Source organism: Asterias amurensis, chromosome 12, assembly GCF_032118995.1.
Source record: "Asterias amurensis chromosome 12, ASM3211899v1".
In the NCBI taxonomy this organism is placed as follows: Eukaryota; Metazoa; Echinodermata; class Asteroidea; order Forcipulatida; family Asteriidae; genus Asterias; species Asterias amurensis.
Window position 1 is genome coordinate 17,364,669 of NC_092659.1, and position 17,255 is coordinate 17,381,923.

The 17,255-nt window shown below is 38.4% G+C and overlaps 2 protein-coding genes across 3 annotated transcripts; both read right to left on the reverse strand.

Moving 5' to 3' along the window:
- Nucleotides 1-2,026: 2,026 nt before the first annotated feature.
- LOC139944790 (uncharacterized) lies at nt 2,027-3,718 on the reverse strand. Its single transcript, XM_071941901.1, has 3 exons — nt 3,649-3,718; nt 2,818-3,096; nt 2,027-2,376 (listed from the first exon to the last, which is right to left on the reverse strand). The coding sequence occupies exons 1-3, from the start codon at nt 3,716-3,718 to the stop codon at nt 2,027-2,029; spliced, it is 699 nt and encodes a 232-aa protein (XP_071798002.1).
- A 4,622-nt stretch (nt 3,719-8,340) lies between these two features.
- LOC139944985 (putative defense protein) lies at nt 8,341-17,134 on the reverse strand. 2 transcript variants are annotated; one of them, XM_071942206.1, is made up of 7 exons: nt 17,032-17,134; nt 16,326-16,522; nt 15,702-15,853; nt 14,543-14,634; nt 12,686-12,774; nt 12,087-12,110; nt 8,341-10,265 (listed from the first exon to the last, which is right to left on the reverse strand). In XM_071942206.1, the coding sequence occupies exons 2-7, from the start codon at nt 16,513-16,515 to the stop codon at nt 10,192-10,194; spliced, it is 621 nt and encodes a 206-aa protein (XP_071798307.1). In that variant the 5' UTR covers nt 16,516-16,522; nt 17,032-17,134; the 3' UTR covers nt 8,341-10,191. The 2 variants fall into 2 exon arrangements, with proteins under 2 accessions (XP_071798307.1, XP_071798306.1); XM_071942205.1 differs by lacking the exon at nt 17,032-17,134 and having other exon boundaries at nt 16,326-16,995.
- Between the last annotated feature and the right edge of the window lie 121 nt (nt 17,135-17,255).

The following is a 17,255-nucleotide window of genomic DNA, read 5'->3' on the forward strand; positions in this document are numbered from 1 at the left end:
CCGCCCGGACACATTTGCATATGCAGTTGTGTCCGCCCCCGTGCAAAACCGTCCTTGCAGTAAATTAAACGCCCTTGGTCGACGGAACACGTTTGCCATTTTTTTACAAGCTAAGTGCATGTCATGAATGACATGTGAAATGTTCAGCCGTTGTGTATTCACTGCAATCATAAATACGTGAATATTCATGCTGCATATACGTAAGTACACACGCGCGCACATACATATACAGTCATGTACATGTCCGCCTGACGGTTTTTGCATAGCCCCGGACACGATTGCATATGCAAAAGTGTCCGGAGCGGACAGTATTGCATGGCGAACACAAATGCATCTGACACCGGCAGTAAAGCACTTAATGTAAGCCACCACAAACTTGGAGAAGTTTGAGAGCGATCAGCCAACTGCGTCACGAGAAAATAGTGAAGAAACCGGTTACACTCCTTTGCATGACATCGGTGCAAAAAAATATACGCATAAAACGCTCACTAAGCGATAAACTCCAAACATTATATAAGTTATTTCTCATGAAATATTATGACATTTCAGGCAGAAATATTTCAAGGGATGTTTTCCACTATCATCATCAATAGACCATGTAAGTTTTATGTAAATCTGTGATCTTCACGATTTTGTTTCCTACCAATTCTGTAACGTTCCTTTAAATACCAAAGGTTATGACCTTCTCTTTAGATACTAGTACATAATACATAATTTTAGTTGTTAAGAATTGAAAAACAGTCATATATTTTAGTACAATTAAATCACTGGCGGCAACAGTTGAACCTTAGACCAGGGCCTAATCTCAAACATAAAGCTGCATTGTTTAAAATTCTCCGCTAAGCACAAAAGCAGGATACCAGTCAATTATGCTACACGCGACATAGATTTTGGCTGGTAACGTTACTCTGTTAGTGTTAGCATCACTTTGTTGCGCTTAGCTACTTTTTTTGATTAGGCACCATGAAATTAGGCCCTGGAGCTTCATGTCAACGTACATTAATATTATCATCTATACAGGGCGCGCTGTAGCCAACATTTATAAGAAAAAAACACAATATTTCTACAATACAGAACACTACTAACATTTTTTTTTCTTACATCTTTTTTAAGTTGTTTTATCTGTTGAGTTTTTTTGTTTACATCAATCAATATTAATGTTTTGACAAAACCTCAGGGATTTGTAAACACTCGCAGTGTGTTCACAAAGCTGAACAGGCTGAATGACGTTTCTTAGAAAACATCATGGTACTCGTTCTGTACAGACAAATTCCTATCTGTATTTAATGTGCCCCCTACCCTCTTTTTTGAGGGGGGGGGGGGGGGTCTTGTGCGATTGTTACTTGAATCCAAACATTATTTCCAAAGGTTTTGGGATCATTATTGTGAGGTTTTTCAAGACAAATAAAGAAAAAAATTGTAAGTGTTTTCTTAAAAATCAAAATTTATTTCATATTTTGCACCAGTCACATGACCCGTTTTTTTGCATACGTGACTCCTGAATTGATTTGGATTCGAGTGTGTTTCATGTTGGTTTAATTAATTATCGATATTTACCTAGCCAGAAGTCTGGCGCTTATTTGATTTGATCATTTTGGGAGAGGACTTTGGTCCGAAGAACCGTAATCGGTGGCCTTAAATCAAGGCGCGGCGGTGGCAGCACCCCAAGATGTCGCGCACGAAAAAAAGAAAAACGAAAAAAAAACGAGAAAAAAAAACAGCGCTTCGCCGCTCGCGCTGGTCTTTTTCGTGCGTGATATCGTGGGTCGTGCTTGATATCCTGGGGTGCCGCATGCGCCTAGCCTTAATTGAAAGAAACAAACTTGCTCACCTCACCGGGTCACAATGTTTGAATACGCGCGAGACTTCACAATCTGTAGATCCCTTGTATTGACCGCCATCTTTGATATCAAACAATGGAAACGTGTACGCACGATGCGCACGACTCTCAGCCAATGAAAGCTCTTCATTGACATCAAATAGCGCTCGTCACGTCACGCGCAAGGGGTCTATAGTCGGAACATTTCTATTTTTCCGTGTAGTAGCAGTAGCTTATTTTAAGCTTACCACCATCCATAATTTTATAAGGGTGCCTTCCTTGCGAAGCAAAACCCTCCCAGCTATCTTGATCCCATGCGAAGTATTCCTGAGTCGCAGTCATGCCTTGGACGGTCTGGCACTGCTCCGAGTTATACGGGAACAGGTAGAAAGGATTCTGAGTAGGCAAGGTGATCGGCTGGGATACGTCACCATCGGTCATGCAGCAGTAGTAGATGAGGGTATCCTGGTTGTACACTCCCTCTGGTACGGTGCCTTCCTTGTAATTGTCGTTGTAATCGTTCTCATCATCCCAAGAAATCGAACCAGACAACATACCTGTAATGCAACAATGCATACGTTTTAACAGTCAAGAAGATAATTGTTTATTATTATTTTTTATGCAGATGGAATACTTTCATGAATCTTGGTCGGGTGAAGCTTTGGTCGTCTTTCTCCCAAAATTGTTGATTTAAGTTTTGAAATAGCTTTCTTTATAGATTCAAGAGTTATGAGCGTTCATGAACTGCACGAAAAATGAAACTGTTATTTTTAGAAATACAGATTGAATTGAGTGACCTGTCCGCGGTGTAAATAAAAACAGTAGGGCCCACTACCAACATTTCAACGGACAACATTCCAGGTCAGAACCAACACTGATCCGGGAAAACGGGGAGAAACTCTCTTGGATAAAGGATGATGCTAAGATAAAACATTCTTCAAGACATTTTGTGCTTATTCTAAGTTCTTGAATATATACAAACTGGTATTTTTACCCACCATTCGGGCAGTTGTCTCCGTATTTGAATACGCAGTAGCTACCAGCCGGCCAGTCGTAGGTCCCGGGGATTTCTGTCTTAATGCAGAAATGCTGCTCCATGTAGCTGACCTCATACCATCTCGGCAGGAAATGTAGAATGGGTGACCAATCGTTGCTAGGATTATAATCCTCGGTTTCTTGAAAGCGTTTACCAGATTGCCAGGCGAGTCCCTCGCCATGAGGGCAGCCCGTGTCAGTCATTGGTAAACCGTACGTCCCCATCGGCCAGCCAGGACTTGCTGAAATAACACAGAAATAATTTGATTGCTTCGATCGAAATGAAACCAATGCCAAACCGGGGACCCAAAATACAAATAAAACAAAACAAAACATTCATTAAGAATTCAAGGAATTCCCTGGGAAAAAACCCAAAGGCCATCCAGAACTTGCTGAAATTACAATAATTTAAAAAACTTTGTTTCGATTGCCAAGATCGTCAAAAACCATTATGCCTAAGAAGGTGCAAACACCGTACAACGTACATATTGCCCCCATCTGATAGCATTTTCAAGGAATGATTTTTTGTTTAACATAAAGGGATCCAATTGTCGAGTGATGTTAAATATTTTGTTTGCAAAATCACATTTGTTCAATTCGACAGAATTAAATTTGACACTTATTTCCATGTGGAAAAGAAAGAAGAAAACCCCCAATAAGTTTAGAACATTTGAAATCAAAGACAACAAGTCTACTGATTGAAAAGAACATTATAGCGAACCACTTGAAATGTGTATGGAGCCATTTTGAGAAACCAAAATGAAAGATTACCATTAAAACATGTAATTTCTTACGTGTGTCTGTGATGAGCTGGGTTGTCAGAGTGGTTGGGTTGGTTGAAGTCTCATCTTTCTCACTCGTCATACTGATTTCAGTAATCGAGTTCGCTGGTACTGTGACGGTTGGTACCAATGACTTCTTGCGACACTTGGTTTTGAAATTCGCCATCATATTGTTTAAACTCGCTAAATAGTCATCTTGGTTCGAAACGGTTACCATGACTCCGCATTGCTCTGCCCCAATGCAACACAGAAACGAACAGAGTGTCAAAAACTCAAGCGCCGACACGAATAAAGTGTTCATATTTTGGTCTTAGGAAAGCTTATGAGAGGTGTATAAGAACAATCGAACGGTCAAAATGTCTTACAGTGCTTCTTCTTGATCAGGAACTTCAAGTTATGGTGGGCATTTGCAAGCAGCGCCACTCACACTCTGCAAGTCCCCGACGCAATACTCATCATCTTGTCATTGGTAGCGGGTACCAGCATGATTCAGTGCACACTGCGATTACCAGTTATGTACGACTTATCACTTGTTGCAAAAGAAGGATACGCGGAAAAAAACCCTCTATAATACAATACAGATTTTTCTTTGCTGTACATGCGATGCCGGTAATTTGTTTTCATTACTTGAAACCCCCAAAACAGGCTGTGTTGATGTTTCTCTGGCAACCGCGGCATCATTTTAATTAAGTTGGCTTCGCTTACAGCTCTATAAGGGGGTTGGAGCTTGTTATCATAGAGTATGGTCCTCATTGTACAAGGCAAAACTGCCCAACCTGTCGTACTAAAGTATCAGCATTTTTTTTTTGTACGAAAGTTTGAGCTTGCAAAATGGGCCGACAATTTTGCACAATGAATTAACGATGGCAATTTTCACGAAACTTTCCAGAATTATTTACATATAAATGATGCAATAAAACAACAAAAAAATCAACAAGTGCGTTGTTTTTAATTTGCATAGTTTTGGTAAAACAATTTGGAGTCAAAATTTCGACTCCACAAAATGGCCGACCGTGTCAGTTGCAACGTAAAACGAAAATCATACAATTTCGAGCCATATTTGTGTGGGTCACTATTATTATACTTTTAATAATTTTAAAATAACTAATTAATTATTTGAATGCGCTATCTCTAGGACCAGCCTGATCGAGGGCACATTACATTAATAATGCACTACAAATTACATATAAGAATAATGTTGACATGTACTAAAAAGTAGAACGGGTATTTACATAATTACAATAGATACAATAAAACACTAAAACAGATGATATTACACCACTCATCACTTAAAGGAACATTACAGAATTGGTTTTTGCTTACAAAACAGTTGCTGGCAGTGTAAACGTACACTTTATGTAATCCACCATATACATGTACATTATCTGACAAACCTGTAGAAGTTTGAGATCGATCGGCCATCTGGGTCACGAGAGAATAGTGAAAAACCGATTACAAATTTTACATTTCATCGATACCAAAATAAAAATGAATAAAACGCTAACTGAGCGATAAACTCCGAACGCGAAGTTATATTGTTTATTTCTTCATCAAATATAACATTTCAGGCAGAAATATTTCAAGGGATGTTTTCAACCATCATCATCATTAGACCGTGTAAGTTTTATGTAAACCTGTGATCTTCACGATTTTTTGTTTCATACCAATTCTGTAACGTTCCTTTAAAGCCATTGGACCCTGTCGGTAAACAGTGTTGTCCAAGGCCCACACTTTGTGTACCACAACATCTATATCAAATAACAAACCTGTGAAAATTTAGGCCCAATCGGTCATCGGAGTCGGGAGAAAACAACGGAAAAACCCACCCTTGTTTCCGCGCGTTTCGCCGTGTCATGACATGTGTTTAAAATAAATCCGTAATTCTCGTTAACGAGAATTTATATTGTTTTGCTGTTTTCTCAAAAAGTAAAGCATGTCATGGAATAATATTTCAAGAGAAGCCTTTCACCATTGCCTTCTGTAAACCCTGTAAGTTATTTGTAAATCTGTGAACTTTTATTTTTTTTCTGAACCGAAAGGGTCCAATGGCTTTAATGCTTTCTTGAAAAGGAATGTTTTGATCTGAGATTTGAGTAAAATGTCTTTCTAACCGAATGCATTTTACCACATGAACGGTTTCAACCGCTTTTTGTAGTCCAACTCGCCCGATCCAAGGCACTAAGTCCCTTAAAAAAAGGAAGCACAATTTCAAAAATGGCTGCTAGCCTTTTAATATTTTCTGCTGCCATGACCGAGTGTATTGCATATATGAAAACACTATTTATTTTCTTTACTTTTTTCATAAACCCCAAAGTAGACTCTGTATGTTGATGTTTCTCTGTATGTTGATGTTTCTCTGGCAACCGCGGCACCATTCAATTAAGTTGTTTCAGTTATAGCACCATGAGGGGTTGGAGCTTGTTATCATTGAAAACCATTGTTCCTTAAATTGTAAAGGCAAGCGCCGGCCAAACCAAGGTTAGTCAGCAATACTAAACTGAAAGCTTAATTAAAGGAGCAATACAAAATTGGTGTTTGATTAAAAAGGTGCTGGCAGTGTAAGCACTTTATGCAGTCCATCCACCATAATATACACAAACTGAAAACCCAGAAAAGCTATAATCGATCGGCGGACGCACCCATTATTATCGAGCACCACTTTCTTTCTTCTCAAAACCCATCCATCAGCGGGCTTGTAAGTCCCGGTGTCAGATGCAATTGTGTCCGCCATGCAAAACTGTCCGCTCCGGACATTTTTGCATATGCAATCGTGTCCGGGGCTATGCAAAAACCGTCCGGCGGACACGGGGGGGGGGGGGTGTGGGGTGTGCGAAAGGGGTATTGCGCAATCATTTGCTAGCGCGTTGTGGGTACACTCCATTTTAAAACTAGGTGATGACAATATTAAAAGAAGACACGACAACATGATTACCGCTGAAATGCCATCTTTAACAGCACTGAAAACATAACAGTACTTATTGTAAGAGCATTTTCCATTGTTAAACTGGTTAGGTTTACATAAAATGCTTAGACATTTTACCAAAAATGTTCGTTTGCTTTATTGCAGCGGCCAACGTGTATGAATGGGTCCAGGCAGGAAATTCGTTAAAAAACGTCACCCCTAAAATGGCTATAAACATCGACATAATGTGAATTTTTTTTGTTCATCCTCTCATTTTTTTTTACTGAACGTTATGATGAGGGATGGATCTCTCATTCCTGAAAGTTTAAACAAAATCCCTCCATACATCCTCTGGATATTTGACGTTTTTTTCAGAGGTATATTTGAGAAAATGGTTTCTGCCTATTCTTGGTTTCCATGCAAACGATCGTCTGTTGACGGACGGGAACATTCGCCACAGGTAATGTCAATTCTGAGGCAAGCGCACATCTTGAACATATTATGTAACAAAATGTCGTTTACGCTAAATATAAACTGCTCACAAAAAGTAAGGAAACTTTTTTTCAATCCGGTATATTTGTTATTATTTAATACTCTTTTTGTATATGGCATGTATCATTGCAAAGCTGAACTCTTCCTCTTTAATATGATACCACAATTGCAATGATTGCATGTTGCTGGACTTGACCACGTTAATGAGAACGAGACAAAGTCTAGTCAAGTCTAGTCGATACCCGAACTTGCTCACGGGCTGAAGGAGGTCGTTTCAAAAGAGCCGGGCGCTGGGATGGGCAAACGTATCAGGCACTGCCATTGGTTTAATAATGCGCAGTCCCACCATGCATCACACTCACACTGCGCCATATTTCTATGCACTGTACGCATGACGTACTTCCTGAACAAGAATCTGTGCAAGCAATTAGCCCATCCCAGCGGTCCAGGATAGATTGGCCGCTGGGGCCGAGCGAAGGGAAGAATGAGATTATTTTCAACGTAGGTGGCGGGTTCTAGGCGCGCCCCCTCCCCCCCCCCCCCCGGGCGGACATGTACATGGTGACTGTACGTGTATGCTGTACATAGACCTTATCGCAAATACCAATGCGCAAGCGCAGACTGTTGAATGAGGTGCATTGTGGGATATATATGAATCAAATTTTGCTACCAGCTAGACCACAATGCATCTAATTCCAAGCTTTACGCGCGCGCCCCAGTATTTGCGAAAAGGTCTATGTGCACATGCGAGCGCGCGTAAGCTAGCGTGCATGCACTGAACCTACGTACAATGCAGCATTGTATATAATTAAAGCGATTACCCAAACGGCCAAACCTTTCCCATGTCATTCATGACATACACTTTTCATGAAAAAGAAATGGCGAATGCGTTCTGTCGACCAAGGGCGTTGTTTAATTTACTGCAAGGACGGTTTTGCAAAGGGCGGACTTAACTGCATATGCAAATGTGTCCGGAGGGTGTTTTTCTGTAACGTAACCTCGAAAAGACTGTGCTGCGAAATCTCTTTACTATACAAGCAGTATAACAATGAAGTCATGATCGATAATGGTATAGCTTAATATCTGTGCAATTTCTGATAGCTGGAATCAAAAATAATAATAAGAGCATCTCACTGTCCTCCTGCGCTGCAACGTGGTGGCAAATTACGTGCCCTACTATCCTGTGGTCTTATATCTTTCAGTAATTAAATAATAAACTAGCACGATACGGAGGGGTAGGGGCGGGGTGTAGATGTCTGTGTTGCTAAGACCTTGACTTTTCAATGTTTTTGTCATCATTGTAAATATCCAATTGCCGCTTGTTATCTCTATTTTCACGCTACACGTCGTCGACTGTTTAAAGCCACTGGACACTATTGGTAATAACAACAAAATAAATTGCTCGCATAACAAAATACAATTTTAACAATTAATTTGTATTTATAATTTTCAACTTATATATATTTATTTATACATAGTTTTAGCTGTTTTTTTCTTCAAAATGCTACCTGCAAATGGCGGTTATCCGCGGTTGGATATCGAATAAGTAAATAATTAAAAACAGTCATACCAAGACATTGATCATCTATGCTGATCATGAACCGAATCGTCAATGTTTGATTCAGCTTCCAGCACATATGAACATTCTTGTCGTGTTTTCTTAAAATAAATGAGAGTATAAATAACATCATAATAGTAAAGTAACTTATAAAGCGCAGTATTGGCACAAAATGGCCTTAGAGCGCTGTGTACAAAAACAAAGCAAGATAAAATGACAAAAGTCAATGCACACCACCCGTAAAAAGTTATAACAGCACCTTTAAACATAAAAATGCAAATATTTGTTTTCTTAAAGGCTTATTGCTCGTTTGAGTATTGCGGTGTTTGGTGTATTTTTATTTTCAAAATTAAAGACATGGACACCTTTTTGTAATTGTCAAAGAGCAGTCATCCTGCTTAATGTATCCAAACATATGCATAAACCTGTGAAAGTTTTAACTTAAAGGAACACGTTGCCTTGAATCGGACGAGTTGGTCGATAACTGAGCGTTTGTAACCGTTTTTTATAAAATGCATATGGTTGGATAGATGTTTTAAAAGTAGAATACAATTATCCACACAAGTTTGTCTCGAAATTGCGTGGTTTTCCTTTTATAGCGCGAACTTACACGGTCGGCCATTTATGGGGGTCAAAAATTTGACTCCCATAAATGGCCGCCCGTGTTAGTCGACGAGGTATAAGGAAAACCGTGCAATTTCGAGGCATGTTTGTGTGGATCATTGTATTCTACTTTTACAACATCATGTGCATTTTATAAAAAACAGTTACAAATGCTTTTCAAAGACCAACTCGTCCGATCCATGGTAACGTGTTCCTTTAATTGGTTGTCGAAGTTGCGAGAGGCTAATGGAAGAAAAACACAAGTTGCGTGCTTTCATGCTTGATTGCGAGACCTCAGCTGAGGTTTCAAAATCAATTCAAATCTTTTATAGTGAGAAATTCATTCTTTCTCAAAAACTACGTTATTTCAGATGGAGCCTTTTTCCACAATGTTCTAATATCAACAGCTCGTCATTGGAGTTAATTTTTATGCCAACAACTACTTTGAGCAAGAGTGTCCAGTGCCTAAAAAGTAAGAAACAGCCAGTATTTCCGAAGTTAAGAACTTTTCATTGGAATTGAAAATTTTGCTGATACGTTTGTTTGCTAAGTTTCCAAAAATAATGATAAAATATTATCACATTTAAGTGGAGTAATATGTTGCTATTAGAAGCACATCCTCTCAGATTAAACAAATTTGTGTATAACGTGTGATAGGGGAATCATACACAAGTAGGATTTGAAACTTTGCATGGTGGAAATACGATATAGCTGCGGTAAAACCATGTATATAATGACTCTTAATGGGTTTGGGTGGTTCTGAAAAGAACCGTTGTATATAGCCCTGTGCAAACAGACCAAAAGATGAGAACACAGGTGACAACAAGAAAACTTCTACACGGTAATAAACATAACGTACACCATATCAACTATTTTTTGCTCTAACGGTAGTTTGAAACTGTATTTCTGGAGTTAAAGCTGCAACATTTTGAAGTTATCATTTTGAAGAAGACAAAAAACTTGCACCCAATATGTTTTAGTTGCTGTTGTTAACACCTTGCTAGAATGTTGATGTGAGATAAGCTCCCATTGAGACGAATACAGCCAGCAGAGCAGATGCTTTAACAGCGGTCACTGCAAACAAATAGAAAAAAAATAACACATTTCAAAGAATATTGTCAACTAAATTGATATACTGCGCATTATGCGCTTTATAAGAATGACGGGAAACTAATGAATGCGGAAAGCTACAACATCCTTCTCGGCTGAGTAGAGCAAGCAAGCAAATAAGTAAGTAAGCAAGCGAGTCAATACTAAACGTATAGTGAGTGAGCAAGACAGGTACGTAAAGACGTGTATGGTTACATTTAAAGGCAGTGGACACTATTGGTAATTACTCAAAATAATTATTAGCATAAAACCTTTCTTGGTGACGAGTAATGGGGAGAGGTTGATGGTATAAAACATTGTGAGAAAAGGCTCCCTCTGAAGTAAAGTAGTTTTTGAGAAAGAAGTAATTTTCTGAGAATTTGATTTCGAGACCTCACATTTAGAACTTGAGGTCACGAAATCAACCATCTAAACGCACACAACTTCGTGTGAAAAGGTTTTTTTTCTTTCATTATTACCTCGCAACTTCGATGACCGATTGAGCTCAAATTTTCACAGGTTTGTTATTTTATGCATATGTTGAGACACACCAACTGTGAAGGATAGTCTTTGACAATTACCAATAGTGTCCACTGCCTTTAAAGGCATTGTACACGTTTGGTAATTGTCAAAGACCAGTCTTTTCACTTGGTGTATCCCATCATAACCATAAAATAACAAGCCCGTGAAAATTTGGGCTCATTTGGTCATCGAAGTTGCGAGATCATGATGAAAGAAAAACACCCTTGTTGGACGAATTTGTGTGCTTTCAGATAAGAATAAAAGACTTCTAGCTAGAAGTATTTTATTATTTTAGCGAGAAATTACCTCTTTCTCAAAAACTACGTTACTTCAGAGGGAGTCGTTTCCCACAATGTGTTATATTATCAACCTCTCTCCAATGGTCGTTACCAAGTCAGTTTTTAAGTTAATATTTGTTTCGAGTAATTTCCAAAAGGTGTACCTTCCCTCTAAATAAGCACGCACGCAAGCATTCTTATAGATGAATATGAAGTAATTGCAAGATAATGATGACAAATAAAAAACACCCTTGTTGGACGAATTTGTGTGCTTTCAGATAAGAATAAAATGCTTCTAGCTAGAAGTATTTTATTATTTTAGTGAGAAATTACCTCTTTCTCAAAAACTACGTTACTTCAGAGGGAGTCGTTTCCCACAATGTTTTATACTATCAACATCTCTCCAATGCTCGTTACCAAGTCAGTTTTTAAGTTAATATTTGTTTTGGGTAATTTCCAAAAGGTGTACCTTCCCTCTAAAGAAGCACGCACGCAAGCATTCTTATAGATAAATATCTAGTAAGTACGTCAGAAGTGAATATACATGTAAGTGGGGTTATGTTTTGAGTGAGCACGCACCTATAAACATAGACCTTTTCGCAAATACTGGGGCGCGCGCGTAAAGCTTGGAATTAGGTGCATTGTGGTCTAGCTGATTACAAATTTGATTCATATATATCCCACAATGCACCTCATTCAACAGTCTGCGCTTGCGCATTGGTATTTGCGATAAGGTCTATGCGTATGTAGGTAAGCAAGTCCATTCTACCTCCATGGTAAGTCACAAGTATATTAGTAAGTAAGTAAAGTAGGTCAGAAGTGAGTCGGTACATGTACAACATGCAAGTAAGAAGGTGACGGTATATAAAGATGTTATAATAATAACAACAAAAATAAGAACAATTTAACATGAAAAAAAGAAATGAGCATTGCTAGCGAGCAAATAAATGAAACAAAAAGAGTTTACACAAAATCGACGAGTTCAAGAACTATAGGAAACACTTACCTCCAGATGTCGTCATGGGTACATCTGTAGTAAAGATGTCAACCAAGAAAAAAAAAGCGTATTAAATGCCGACAAAATATGGACCGTTGACTAAACCAAACTTAAAGGCACTTGATGGACACTTTTTGCAATTGTCAAAGACCATTTTTTTCGAAAAATCTGTTTTTGATTTGCATTTTTACGGCTTTCTAGAGTTTTCTAACCCCGGTTTGCAACACCTCGGGTTGTGACACTGGGAAAGGTGTATCACAACTTCTATATAAAATAACAAACCTGTGAAAATTTAGGCTCAATCGGTCATCGGAGTCGGGAGAAAATAACGTGAAAACCCACCCTTATTCCGCACGTTTCGCCATGTCATGACATGTGTTTAAAATAAATCCGTAATTCTTGATATCGAGAATTGATATTGTTTTAATGTTTTCTCAAAAAAGTAAAGCATTTCATGAAAAAATATTTCAAGAGAAGTCTTTCACCGTTACCTTCTGTAAACCCTATAAGTTATTTGTAAACCTGTGATTCTTTTTTTCTGTACCGAAAGTGTCCAATGGCTTTAAATGAGAGCGACATTGGTAAAAAAAAAAATTGTGAGTGGTTACCTGTAGCCCGTGGAGGACCATCGACGGTTAGGGACATGACATCAGTCCAGTAGAACGTCAGATTAGGCACGCCAGAAACAATAGTTGCGCTGCAAGAAAAACAAAATGCAAATTAGTTCAATTAAAGACACTGGACACAACTGGTAATTTATACTCAAAATAATTGTTAGCATCAAAACTAACTTGGTAACGAGCAATGAAGAGCTGTTGATAGTACAAAACATGGTGAGAAACGGCTCCCTCCGGAGTAACGTAATTTTCGAAAAAGAAGTAATTTTCCACTAAAACATTTGAATTTGATTTCAAGACCTTAGAATTAGATTTTGAGGTTCCAAAATCAAGCATCTGAAAGCACACAACTTCGTGTGACAATAGGGTGTTTTTCTTCCATTCTAGGTCTATCTCGAGTTCAAATTTTCACAGGTTTGTTATTTTGTACCTATGTTGAGATACACCAATTAAGAAGGAAAGGTGTCCTTTGTCTTTAACCCCAGATTACGCAGTGTCCACAACAGCGGCTGTGGCTACGACTTGGTCGTCATGTGAAAACGCATGAAGCCAATTGCGGCAGCCTTCAGAGCCACAGCCGCAGCTGCAAAATCGAACACCGGTGTGGTAGGGAAATACTGTTTTCAAGTTAAAGGCAGTGGACACTATTGGTGATTGTCAAAGACTAGCCTTCACAGTTGGTGTATCTCAACATAAGCATAAAATAACAAACCTGTGAAAGTTTGAGCTCAATCGGTAATCGAACTTGCGAGATAATAAAGAAAGAAGAAAAAAACACCCTTGTCACACGAAGTTGTGTGCGTTTAGATGGTTGATTTCGAGACCTCAAGTTCTAAATCTGAGGTCCCGAAATCAAATTCGTGGAAAATTACTTCTTTCTCGAAAACTATGGCACTGTATAGAGGGAGTCGTTTCACACAATGTCTTATACCATCAACCTCTCCCCATTACTCGTCACCAAGAAAGGTTTTATGCTAAGTTTGAGTAATTACCAATAGTGTCCACTGCCTTTAATGCTGATTTATAGGCAAAACTCTCGAAAACAGTTACAAGACAAGTCATAAGTGAAAGCTTCATCTGAATATCCTGCTGAGAAAACAGCGAAAAAAGTCAATATTGTTTTACAAGAAACGTCAAATCCATCCATGTGTAGCAAGTTAACAGCGGGTACCAACCGCAATTGTGGCTGCAGCATTCGCAAACGGGCAACAACTCTCACAATCTTAGAAACGATTCAAATGTGTTTCGGAGACCATCCTACCTCGGAGGGCATCCTTTCTCAAACAAAATAGTTTGTACTATCAACAGCTGCCGTGCTTCTCGCCACGTAAGTTGCTCTCTGGTCATTTTGTTTGCAGAGCATGCCAAAATACCAATCTATGACCATTTAAAGACCCTGGACACTATTGGTAATTGTCAAAGCCCAGTCTTCTTCGTGTATCTCAACATATGAATAAAATAACAAACCTGTGAAAATTTGAGCTCGATTGGTCGTCGGAGTTGCGAGATAACTATGAAAGAACAAAAAACCCTTGTCACACGAAGTTGTGTGCTTTCAGATGCTTGATTTCGAGACCTCAAATTCTAAACTTGAGGTCTCCAAATCAAAATTGCTTCTTTCTCGAAAACTACGTCACTTCAGAGGGAGCCGTTTCTCACAATGTTTAAAACTTTTAACCTCTCCCCATTATTCGATACCAAGTGAGGTTTTATGCTGATAATTATTTTGAGTAATTACCAATATGTGTCCACTGCCTTTAATACACTTTACATGAAATATTATTCTGGTATTTTAAGTGTTGTATATATTATTGAACACAACAAGAATGGTTTGTCAAAAATGCTTACCGGAACGCTATGTCTCCCTCGGCTTGCAATGGGGCATTCCAGTTAGCTGTAATTGACGTCTTGTTTTCATTATTACTGTGTCCCCAAGCAGACTGTGGGTGATAAAAAAACATTAAACAAAAATACGTTAAAAATGCAGCGGATTGATTTAAAGTTTAAAGTAAGACCTTGGTGTCAGGGTTTCGGTTATTACATTCCAAAATGAATCACTGATACAGAGTTGTTAACCAAGTACACTATTTGTCCTTTTTTATATATAAATCAGATTTGAGTTAATGAGAAACTCTGGTCACCCACAAGTCTAGCAGAATTGGTTTCAGTAAGTAGGTTGGCGGTATCTTCTAAGACGATGCAAAGTATGCAGACTTTTTATCCTTTTACAATTTCCGCAATTATTTGTTGTGTTTAGGAAGCAGTAATATGTACTGTCTTTCAATTGTTTACTATTGTTTTATTTTATTTTCTGGCATCTCCTGTGCAATTTGGCCTCTTTTAGTTTGGGGAGGGGGTCCACAATGTTTTAGCGTTTGTTTGTTTGTTTTTTATATAAATTTTAATGATTTTTCTTAAATTAAGGTTATCGTTTATGTGGTATTTTGGTATAACTTGTGCAATTTCACATTTTAATATTTCATATGTTGCTGTACAATAGGATTGTAAATTTAAATTTCATGTATTTTTTATATACTTAACGAATAAACCATTCAATTCAATTCAATTCAATTCAATTCAATTTAGTATAAAAACATGTTAAAGGCAGTGGACACTATCGGTAATTGTCAAAGACTAGCCTTCACAGTTGGTGTATCTCAACATATGCATAAAATAACAAACCTGTGAAAATTTGAGCTCAATCGGTCATCAAAGTTGCGAGATAATAATGAAAGAAAAAACACCCTTGTCATACGAAAGTTGTGTGCGTGTAGATGGTTGATTTCGAGACCTCAAGTTCTTAATATGAGGTTTCGAAATCAAATTCGTGGAAAATTACTTCTTTCTCCAAAACTATGGCACTTCAGAGGGAGCTGTTTCTCACAATGTTTTGTACCACCAACCTCTCCACATTACTTGTCACCAAGAAAGGTTTTGTGCTAATAATTTGTTTAAGTAATTACCAATAGTGTCCACTGCCTTTAATGTAATAGTTAATTTAACTCACGTTTGGTATTAGGTTGCAATCAAGTGTTTGTGTCCCGGTTGGAATGTCGGAAAATGTTCCGATGGCGACGTTCATGTCAGATCCTGGTTCGATCCGTCTCGCTTGGAGGAAAAAACCCTTGAAGATTGTCCCATTATCGGAGCTAATTGTAACTTCAAAAAGAAAGAAAAAGTTCGTATAATTAATTAAAGCACTCGATGCTGGTAGCAGCGTCATTGGCAAAGTTTCATAAAGCCGCTTCGCAGAAAATAATGCTTTGAAATTGATTCTGCTGAGCAGAATACCAGTCACAAAATTATTGTACACAATATAATATGACATACCGGTTTGGCTTGTTACCTATAATTCTGGCAAGCACAACTTTTGTTAAGCAGCTCAAGATATTGGGCCCTGCTTTGAACAAAAGCGTTATGTTTAGGCTTGTATTTTTAGTTTTGTGTTTTAACAATTTTTCAAAGTTTCCCAAGTTCCTTTCTAAAGACTAGCCAAACAGCTAGCCAAAAACATAACAACAAAAACACTTAATTAAAAGAAATACAACTTTCAAAGACTTCTTTGTGCTAAATATATTGAAAACTTTTGGAATGATTTGCGTTTGATATGGTAAACAATTCCTATACTAACCGTCAAGTGTTGAGCCAACGGAGTAGTTTAAAGCGCTGGTTGTGATGTTGTAAGGTGGTGGACCGATAGCATTACTCGGTCCGTGACCAGCGGGGATCATTCCCGGACATTGTGCGAGGGGTGGGCCGTTGGGGAAACCCAAAACACCCACGACCGTGGACAGAAGAAACAACGCAGAAAGGGTAGCCATTGCTGATCTGTTGGACAAGTCAGGATGCAACATTAGAGGACACAGGCCAAGGCTAAGATAGAATGTTGGTTTGTTTAGATGACCATTTTATGAAGTAGGTTATGAAGTTTTGTCATTGAAAAACGTATACGTGTTGATTGGTACAGATTAAATTTGCCGCGCATTTACATGGACATTCTAAATTTTAACTTGCCGAATTGTAGTCCTTTCAATGCCACATAAATTAAAGTAGTTTTGAGCACATCAGATAACCATTAATTTAGAAATATGCGTTTTTATAAGCCTTTTAACAAAAACTTTAGAAACTCGGCCAGTTATTTAGCTTGCCGCGCATTTAGGGCCTACATGGACTTTCTAAATTTTAACTTGCCGAATATTTTGTCCTTTCAAAGTAGAAATAGGATTTCACATGAAGTCGTTTAGAGAAAGGTTGAGGCAGCACATGTTTTATGAATATCAAACAATAATTAGGCCTACAACTGTGTTTTATGAATAATTTAAAACTGTGTAACTTACATGTATAGGAAGATGCGGTCAGGATCAGAAAGTGGAAGCTCTGTATCTCACTGGACACCGAGAGAATGGACAAGTTAATTTATACCGTCGGCTTTTATACAACTAACTGATCCTGCGCGTGACTCCACGATATCAGCCAACATGACGATGCATGATCTTAGGCCCTTTTCGAAACCACGGATTCGCCTTTGGATTCGGCTTCAGGCTCCGTCCTCTCGTCTGTG